General features: G+C 53.0%; 1 protein-coding gene across 1 annotated transcript; it reads right to left on the bottom strand.

Moving 5' to 3' along the window:
• Positions 1-205: 205 nt before the first annotated feature.
• Positions 206-1,279, bottom strand: lbx1b (ladybird homeobox 1b; the record flags this gene model as incomplete). The annotated part of the gene is made up of 2 exons (XM_079261754.1): positions 206-693; positions 958-1,279. 2 exons carry the CDS (start codon positions 1,277-1,279, stop codon positions 206-208), a joined length of 810 nt encoding a protein of 269 aa, XP_079117880.1.
• Between the last annotated feature and the right edge of the window lie 8,944 nt (positions 1,280-10,223).

Below are 10,223 nucleotides of genomic sequence, written 5' to 3'. Positions count from 1 at the left end.
GACCAACAGAAGTCAGATTTCTCATGAATACACTGTAAAATATCGCTGCATATTTCTTCTTCTGCGTTCATGCTTCGCTATGAATAAACGGGTCTGACAGAAAGTCCAAACATTTTGGAACATGATCAGAGATTTGTGGAGAGTTATGGAGAGTTGTGGAGTACAGTATAAGCAGGGAGTTGACACGTCCTCCGTGGGACCCGCTTCAGTCGTCCACGTCTATCTCCACGTCCTCGTCCTCTGAGCACTCCTTACTGCTCGTGGGGTCTGAGAAGGGGGACAGCGGCGACGTCCGCAGTTTCTGCGCGAGCTCGTGCTCCTGCTGGCCCGGCCGCGCGGGGGACTCTGCGCGCGCGTGGCTCAGCGTGCCGTTGGCGCATTTCTCCAGGTCCGCCAGCTTGGCCAGCTTGTCCAGCGGGACCTGGCCGACGGCCTTGGCCGACTCCACGTCGGCCTTCATCTCCTCCAGGTCCCGTTTTAGCTTGGCCCTGCGGTTCTGGAACCACGTGATGACCTGCGCGTTGGTCAGGCCCAGCTGCTGCGCGATCTGGTCCCGGTCCGCCGGGGACAGGTACTTCTGGTACAGGAAGCGCTTCTCCAGCTCGTAGATCTGGTGGTTGGTGAAGGCAGTCCGGGACTTCCGGCGCTTCTTCGGGGTGCTTCTCTGGCCGAACAGGGTCATGCCATCACGGCCTGCGGGGGGAGAGGGAGAGCCGGGTTACAGTCTGAGCTGGAGCCACCCAAACACCAGGACAGCTGCGGAGTCTGGAGGAGAACAGGGCCTGAAATGTTCCAGACATCTGGAAACAGAGACAGACTAAAGGCCCTGGAGGGAAACCGGCTTCTTATCTGGACTTGGGAGGAAAAAGTGAATTCCTTTTTATAACCAGAGCTTTTAAATCATCAGCATTTACAGACAATAGAAATAAAATCTCTGCGTGGTGCCTGGACACCTACCTTCCGCAGCCTGCAGGACGCTGACTTCCAGACCCTTGAAGGTCTTGCTGGCCAGCTCCTCCAGCGCGCAGAGCGGGGAGGTCTGCGTGAGGAGGGCCCGGCTGGACAGAGGGACGCCGGACGGACGGTGCTTCTCAGAGGACGAGATGAGCTGAGCTGTGCCGCAGATGCTGTAGCTTCTCTTCACGGACGGCTTGTTGAGGATGTCCTCGATGCTGAAGGGGGTCAGCGGCTTGTTGGAGTTGGCAGGAGGAGGCAGGAGGTCCAGAGGACTGCGCCTCCTGCTCTCCACTGCGTCACATTTGGCTTCTTTGGATGTCATGTCGGCTGAAGGCAGACTTTCAGGACAGGCTTGGGAAAGTGAAGGCGCGCGGCTGAAGGTGGAGGAAAGTCACATAACAGTATGGCGGTGGGTGGAGGAGCAGAAAGAGGAAAGCTTATTCCGACATGTGCTGCGCTCCGCGTGCACGTCCGCAGCGCTCAGATTCCTGCCTGAAATGGCCAAGTCCAAACAGTTGACGACCACTAACAAGTTCTCATTGATTGCTGGCTGATCAATTACCTCCAGTGGCACTTCGCCCTGTTCCCTTCCACTCTCTGACTGTGTTGCAGACCAGTGCGGGGCTTTTTGCGACTGGGGGTGTCCCATTAATTAGGACGCATGGCTGGAAGGAGGAGGAGCCGGCGGAGTTCGGAGGCTTTGTGCTTTTTTCATTTTGCTCTAATTTAGTTGTGCTGAGAAACCAGAAAAGCTAAATGAGGGGAAGCAGGGAGAGGGAGGCACTTCAGCTCTGCGGCACTTTAGGCTCCTCTTTTCTGAAGTTTTTGGATTATCCTGCTGGTTTGTGAAAAGACAAGCCGCTCTGGTAGTCAGGAGGACGTTTCCCTGCCGGGCTGGACGGAAGGTAAAGGCCGTAGATCAGCTCCGATGGTTCCTCCTCTGGGGAGGCAGACAAGGAGCAGCATGCGTCCCTCTCAGCCATAACTCAGGCGAAAAGGCTCCTTTTATATGACCAGAGAAATATTTCATTTCCTCTCAGAGGCGCGCGCGCAGGTTGGACGTGAAGCCTTTCCAGAGACTGGGCCTCAAAAGCAAGCAGCCTTTTTATTTTATTTCCCCCTAAAATCATCATTAAACATGTTTTTCCACAGGGAAAATGTACTTTTAGTTGGAATTTACCTCCAGTAATAAACAGTTAATAACAAAACATGACGCGATTTTTCTGGAAAAATTCATTTCTACACAATTCTGCTTTTTTTATGGTCTTTTTTTTTCTGCTGAAATTTTGTCTTTTTACACAAATTTTCAGTCATTTTTTTCTTTAATTCTGCTGAAATTTGGTCTTTTTACACAAATTTTCAGTCATTTTTTTCTTTAATTCTGCTGAAATTTGGTCTTTTTACACAAATTTTCAGTCATTTTCTCTTTAATTCTGCTGAAATTTGGTCTTTTTACACAAATTTTCAGTCATTTTCTCTTTAATTCTGCTGAAATTTGGTCTTTTTACACAAATTTTCAGTCATTTTCTCTTTAATTCTGTTGAAATTTGGTCTTTTTACACAAATTTTCAGTCATTTTCTCTTTAATTCTGCTGAAATTTGGTCTTTTTACACAAATTTTCAGTCATTTTCTCTTTAATTCTGCTGAAATTTGGTCTTTTTACACAGATTTTCACGCTGAAGCAAGACGCTGTCATTCCATAATGATGATGAGGATGAAGATGAAGAGGCCATCACTGTGTTTGACTTTTAAATACTTTCTGAGTTTAAACATTTGACCAGTTTTTACATTTTCTTTTGGTGAAGAAACTAAAACATTGACGAGAATTTTTTTCTTCTTTTCAGGCTATTTATGAACTTATAAACAGATGACGTCAGACTGCTTCTTCTTTCCTCAGTTTTATTAGAAAAATGACAGAAATTTGTGTCATTTTTAACAAAAATCTGAAAAGATCTGAAATGCAGGTGGGGGTAAGATTTAGTTCAAATTCTTCTCAGCATATTTTTTTATTTTTCACATTTACCAAAATATTTTTATATTTTATTATTTTAGTTCTGAATTTAGGTGAAAATGTTATTGTCCAGAAATTATATTTGATAAAAGATAATTTTGTCTTTTTACATGATTTAAATTTTAACACTGCAGCAGGAAGCTGGAAAACATTTGGCAGGTTTTTAATTCTTTAAAATAAAAATAAAAATAATATTTTTGTTCATCTTAACAGCATTTAGATGTTTTAGTTTTCCATCAAACATTTAACCTAAAGATGTTTTTAGATGATCCTGAACACACACACACACACACACACACACACACACACACACACACACACACACACACACACACACACACACACACACACAAATGTGTGTGTGTGTGTGTGTGTGTGTGGAGGGGGGGGGGGGGGGGGGGTGGTGGAGAGAAATTTGTTTATAAATTCTGTCTTTAATAAATTCTCAAATGTTTGTTTCTACCCCGGGAGCGCGCACGCGGCCTCCAGGTGCAACAATAGCGCTGATTTGCGCCTTTTCACTCCGCGGTCTGAGGAGGAGACAGCAGGAGGAGACAGCAGGAGGAGACAGCAGGAGGAGACAGCAGGAGGAGACAACAGGAGGAGACAGCAGGAGGAGACAGAAGGAGGAGACAGCAGGAGGAGACAACAGGAGGAGACAGAAGGAGGAGACAGAAGGAGGAGACAGCAGGAGGAGACAACAGGAGGAGACAACAGGAGGAGACAACAGGAGGAGACAGCAGGAAGAGACAACAGGAGGAGACAGCAGGAGGAGACAGAAGGAGGAGACAACAGGAGGAGACAGCAGGAAGAGACAACAGGAGGAGACAGCAGGAGGAGACAGAAGGAGGAGACAGCAGGAGGAGACAGAAGGAGGAGACAGAAGGAGGAGACAGAAGGAGGAGACAGCAGGAGGAGACAGAAGGAGGAGACAGAAGGAGGAGACAGCAGGAGGAGACAACAGGAGGAGACAACAGGAGGAGACAACAGGAGGAGACAGAAGGAGGAGACAGCAGGAGGAGACAGCAGGAGGAGACAGCAGGAGGAGACAACAGGAGGAGACAGCAGGAGGAGACAGCAGGAGGAGACAACAGGAGGAGACAGCAGGAGGAGACAACAGGAGGAGACAGAAGGAGGAGACAGAAGGAGGAGACAGCAGGAGGAGACAACAGGAGGAGACAACAGGAGGAGACAACAGGAGGAGACAGCAGGAAGAGACAACAGGAGGAGACAGCAGGAGGAGACAGAAGGAGGAGACAGCAGGAGGAGACAGAAGGAGGAGACAGAAGGAGGAGACAGCAGGAGGAGACAACAGGAGGAGACAACAGGAGGAGACAACAGGAGGAGACAGAAGGAGGAGACAGCAGGAGGAGACAGCAGGAGGAGACAGCAGGAGGAGACAACAGGAGGAGACAGCAGGAGGAGACAGCAGGAGGAGACAACAGGAGGAGACAGCAGGAGGAGACAACAGGAGGAGACAGAAGGAGGAGACAGAAGGAGGAGACAGCAGGAGGAGACAACAGGAGGAGACAACAGGAGGAGACAACAGGAGGAGACAGCAGGAAGAGACAACAGGAGGAGACAGCAGGAGGAGACAGAAGGAGGAGACAGCAGGAGGAGACAGAAGGAGGAGACAGAAGGAGGAGACAGCAGGAGGAGACAACAGGAGGAGACAGAAGGAGGAGACAGCAGGAGGAGACAGAAGGAGGAGACAGCAGGAGGAGACAGCAGGAGGAGACAGAAGGAGGAGACAACAGGAGGAGACAGAAGGAGGAGACAGAAGGAGGAGACAGAAGGAGGAGACAACAGGAGGAGACAACAGGAGGAGACAGCAGGAGGAGACAGAAGGAGGAGACAGCAGGAGGAGACAACAGGAGGAGACAGAAGGAGGAGACAGAAGGAGGAGACAGCAGGAGGAGACAACAGGAGGAGACAACAGGAGGAGACAACAGGAGGAGACAGCAGGAAGAGACAACAGGAGGAGACAGCAGGAGGAGACAGAAGGAGGAGACAGCAGGAGGAGACAGAAGGAGGAGACAGAAGGAGGAGACAGCAGGAGGAGACAACAGGAGGAGACAACAGGAGGAGACAACAGGAGGAGACAGAAGGAGGAGACAGCAGGAGGAGACAGCAGGAGGAGACAGCAGGAGGAGACAACAGGAGGAGACAGCAGGAGGAGACAGCAGGAGGAGACAACAGGAGGAGACAGCAGGAGGAGACAACAGGAGGAGACAGAAGGAGGAGACAGAAGGAGGAGACAGCAGGAGGAGACAACAGGAGGAGACAACAGGAGGAGACAACAGGAGGAGACAGCAGGAAGAGACAACAGGAGGAGACAGCAGGAGGAGACAGAAGGAGGAGACAGCAGGAGGAGACAGAAGGAGGAGACAGCAGGAGGAGACAACAGGAGGAGACAGAAGGAGGAGACAGCAGGAGGAGACAGAAGGAGGAGACAGCAGGAGGAGACAGCAGGAGGAGACAGAAGGAGGAGACAACAGGAGGAGACAGAAGGAGGAGACAGAAGGAGGAGACAGAAGGAGGAGACAACAGGAGGAGACAGAAGGAGGAGACAGCAGGAGGAGACAGCAGGAGGAGACAGCAGGAGGAGACAGGAGGAGGAGACAGCAGGAGGAGACAGCAGGAGGAGACAGAAGGAGGAGACAGCAGGAGGAGACAGAAGGAGGAGACAACAGGAGGAGACAGAAGGAGGAGACAACAGGAGGAGACAGCAGGAGGAGACAGAAGGAGGAGACAGAAGGAGGAGACAACAGGAGGAGACAGAAGGAGGAGACAGCAGGAGGAGACAGGAGGAGGAGACAGAAGGAGGAGACAGCAGGAGGAGACAGAAGGAGGAGACAACAGGAGGAGACAGAAGGAGGAGACAACAGGAGGAGACAGCAGGAGGAGACAGAAGGAGGAGACAGAAGGAGGAGACAACAGGAGGAGACAGAAGGAGGAGACAGCAGGAGGAGACAGAAGGAGGAGACAGCAGGAGGAGACAGAAGGAGGAGACAACAGGAGGAGACAGCAGGAGGAGACAGAAGGAGGAGACAACAGGAGGAGACAGAAGGAGGAGACAGCAGGAGGAGACAGCAGGAGGAGACAGAAGGAGGAGACAACAGGAGGAGACAGAAGGAGGAGACAGAAGGAGGAGACAGCAGGAGGAGACAGCAGGAGGAGACAACAGGAGGAGACAGAAGGAGGAGACAGCAGGAGGAGACAGAAGGAGGAGACAGCAGGAGGAGACAGAAGGAGGAGACAACAGGAGGAGACAGAAGGAGGAGACAACAGGAGGAGACAGCAGGAGGAGACAGAAGGAGGAGACAGAAGGAGGAGACAACAGGAGGAGACAGAAGGAGGAGACAGCAGGAGGAGACAGAAGGAGGAGACAGCAGGAGGAGACAGAAGGAGGAGACAACAGGAGGAGACAGCAGGAGGAGACAGAAGGAGGAGACAGAAGGAGGAGACAACAGGAGGAGACAGAAGGAGGAGACAGCAGGAGGAGACAGCAGGAGGAGACAGAAGGAGGAGACAACAGGAGGAGACAGAAGGAGGAGACAGAAGGAGGAGACAGCAGGAGGAGACAGCAGGAGGAGACAGAAGGAGGAGACAGAAGGAGGAGACAGCAGGAGGAGACAGAAGGAGGAGACAGCAGGGGGAGACAACAGGAGGAGACAGAAGGAGGAGACAGCAGGAGGAGACAACAGGAGGAGACAGCAGGAGGAGACAGAAGGAGGAGACAGCAGGAGGAGACAGCAGGAGGAGACAGAAGGAGGAGACAGCAGGAGGAGACAGAAGGAGGAGACAGCAGGAGGAGACAGAAGGAGGAGACAGCAGGAGGAGACAACAGGAGGAGACAGAAGGAGGAGACAGAAGGAGGAGACAGCAGGAGGAGACAGAAGGAGGAGACAACAGGAGGAGACAGAAGGAGGAGACAGCAGGAGGAGACAGAAGGAGGAGACAGCAGGAGGAGACAACAGGAGGAGACAGAAGGAGGAGACAGAAGGAGGAGACAGCAGGAGGAGACAACAGGAGGAGACAGAAGGAGGAGACAGAAGGAGGAGACAGCAGGAGGAGACAGAAGGAGGAGACAACAGGAGGAGACAGAAGGAGGAGACAGCAGGAGGAGACAGCAGGAGGAGACAACAGGAGGAGACAGCAGGAGGAGACAGAAGGAGGAGACAGAAGGAGGAGACAACAGGAGGAGACAGAAGGAGGAGACAGCAGGAGGAGACAGAAGGAGGAGACAACAGGAGGAGACAGAAGGAGGAGACAACAGGAGGAGACAGCAGGAGGAGACAGAAGGAGGAGACAGCAGGAGGAGACAGCAGGAGGAGACAGAAGGAGGAGACAACAGGAGGAGACAACAGGAGGAGACAGCAGGAGGAGACAACAGGAGGAGACAATAGGAGGAGACAACAGGAGGAGACAGAAGGAGGAGACAGCAGGAGGAGACAGAAGGAGGCGACAGCAGGAGGAGACAATAGGAGGAGACAGCAGGAGGAGACAACAGGAGGAGACAATAGGAGGAGACAGCAGGAGGAGACAATAGGAGGAGACAACAGGAGGAGACAGCAGGAGGAGACAACAGGAGGAGACAGCAGGAGGAGACAGCAGGAGGAGACAGAAGGAGGAGACAACAGGAGGAGACAACAGGAGGAGACAGCAGGAGGAGACAACAGGAGGAGACAATAGGAGGAGACAACAGGAGGAGACAGAAGGAGGAGACAGCAGGAGGAGACAGAAGGAGGCGACAGCAGGAGGAGACAACAGGAGGAGACAGCAGGAGGAGACAGCAGGAGGAGACAACAGGAGGAGACAGCAGGAGGAGACAACAGGAGGAGACAGAAGGAGGAGACAGAAGGAGGAGACAGCAGGAGGAGACAACAGGAGGAGACAACAGGAGGAGACAACAGGAGGAGACAGCAGGAAGAGACAACAGGAGGAGACAGCAGGAGGAGACAGAAGGAGGAGACAGCAGGAGGAGACAGAAGGAGGAGACAGAAGGAGGAGACAGCAGGAGGAGACAACAGGAGGAGACAACAGGAGGAGACAACAGGAGGAGACAGAAGGAGGAGACAGAAGGAGGAGACAGCAGGAGGAGACAGCAGGAGGAGACAGCAGGAGGAGACAACAGGAGGAGACAGCAGGAGGAGACAGCAGGAGGAGACAACAGGAGGAGACAGCAGGAGGAGACAACAGGAGGAGACAGAAGGAGGAGACAGAAGGAGGAGACAGCAGGAGGAGACAACAGGAGGAGACAACAGGAGGAGACAACAGGAGGAGACAGCAGGAAGAGACAACAGGAGGAGACAGCAGGAGGAGACAGAAGGAGGAGACAGCAGGAGGAGACAGAAGGAGGAGACAGAAGGAGGAGACAGCAGGAGGAGACAACAGGAGGAGACAGAAGGAGGAGACAGCAGGAGGAGACAGAAGGAGGAGACAGCAGGAGGAGACAGCAGGAGGAGACAGAAGGAGGAGACAACAGGAGGAGACAGAAGGAGGAGACAGAAGGAGGAGACAGAAGGAGGAGACAACAGGAGGAGACAGAAGGAGGAGACAGCAGGAGGAGACAGCAGGAGGAGACAGCAGGAGGAGACAGGAGGAGGAGACAGCAGGAGGAGACAGCAGGAGGAGACAGAAGGAGGAGACAGCAGGAGGAGACAGAAGGAGGAGACAACAGGAGGAGACAGAAGGAGGAGACAACAGGAGGAGACAGCAGGAGGAGACAGAAGGAGGAGACAGAAGGAGGAGACAACAGGAGGAGACAGAAGGAGGAGACAGCAGGAGGAGACAGGAGGAGGAGACAGAAGGAGGAGACAGCAGGAGGAGACAGAAGGAGGAGACAACAGGAGGAGACAGAAGGAGGAGACAACAGGAGGAGACAGCAGGAGGAGACAGAAGGAGGAGACAGAAGGAGGAGACAACAGGAGGAGACAGAAGGAGGAGACAGCAGGAGGAGACAGAAGGAGGAGACAGCAGGAGGAGACAGAAGGAGGAGACAACAGGAGGAGACAGCAGGAGGAGACAGAAGGAGGAGACAACAGGAGGAGACAGAAGGAGGAGACAGCAGGAGGAGACAGCAGGAGGAGACAGAAGGAGGAGACAACAGGAGGAGACAGAAGGAGGAGACAGAAGGAGGAGACAGCAGGAGGAGACAGCAGGAGGAGACAACAGGAGGAGACAGAAGGAGGAGACAGCAGGAGGAGACAGAAGGAGGAGACAGCAGGAGGAGACAGAAGGAGGAGACAACAGGAGGAGACAGAAGGAGGAGACAACAGGAGGAGACAGCAGGAGGAGACAGAAGGAGGAGACAGAAGGAGGAGACAACAGGAGGAGACAGAAGGAGGAGACAGCAGGAGGAGACAGAAGGAGGAGACAGCAGGAGGAGACAGAAGGAGGAGACAACAGGAGGAGACAGCAGGAGGAGACAGAAGGAGGAGACAGAAGGAGGAGACAACAGGAGGAGACAGAAGGAGGAGACAGCAGGAGGAGACAGCAGGAGGAGACAGAAGGAGGAGACAACAGGAGGAGACAGAAGGAGGAGACAGAAGGAGGAGACAGCAGGAGGAGACAGCAGGAGGAGACAGAAGGAGGAGACAGAAGGAGGAGACAGCAGGAGGAGACAGAAGGAGGAGACAGCAGGGGGAGACAACAGGAGGAGACAGAAGGAGGAGACAGCAGGAGGAGACAACAGGAGGAGACAGCAGGAGGAGACAGAAGGAGGAGACAGAAGGAGGAGACAGCAGGAGGAGACAGCAGGAGGAGACAGAAGGAGGAGACAGCAGGAGGAGACAGAAGGAGGAGACAGCAGGAGGAGACAGAAGGAGGAGACAGCAGGAGGAGACAACAGGAGGAGACAGAAGGAGGAGACAGAAGGAGGAGACAGCAGGAGGAGACAGAAGGAGGAGACAACAGGAGGAGACAGAAGGAGGAGACAGCAGGAGGAGACAGAAGGAGGAGACAGCAGGAGGAGACAACAGGAGGAGACAGAAGGAGGAGACAGAAGGAGGAGACAGCAGGAGGAGACAACAGGAGGAGACAGAAGGAGGAGACAGAAGGAGGAGACAGCAGGAGGAGACAGAAGGAGGAGACAACAGGAGGAGACAGAAGGAGGAGACAGCAGGAGGAGACAGCAGGAGGAGACAGCAGGAGGAGACAACAGGAGGAGACAGCAGGAGGAGACAGAAGGAGGAGACAGAAGGAGGAGACAACAGGAGGAGACAGAAGGAGGAGACAGCAGGAGGAGACAGA

Source organism: Telmatherina bonti (assembly GCF_933228915.1).
Source record: "Telmatherina bonti genome assembly, chromosome: 3".
Classification (NCBI taxonomy): Eukaryota; Metazoa; Chordata; class Actinopteri; order Atheriniformes; family Telmatherinidae; genus Telmatherina; species Telmatherina bonti.
Note: the sequence above shows the minus strand (reverse complement) of the source record. Positions and strands in the feature narration are given on the sequence as shown.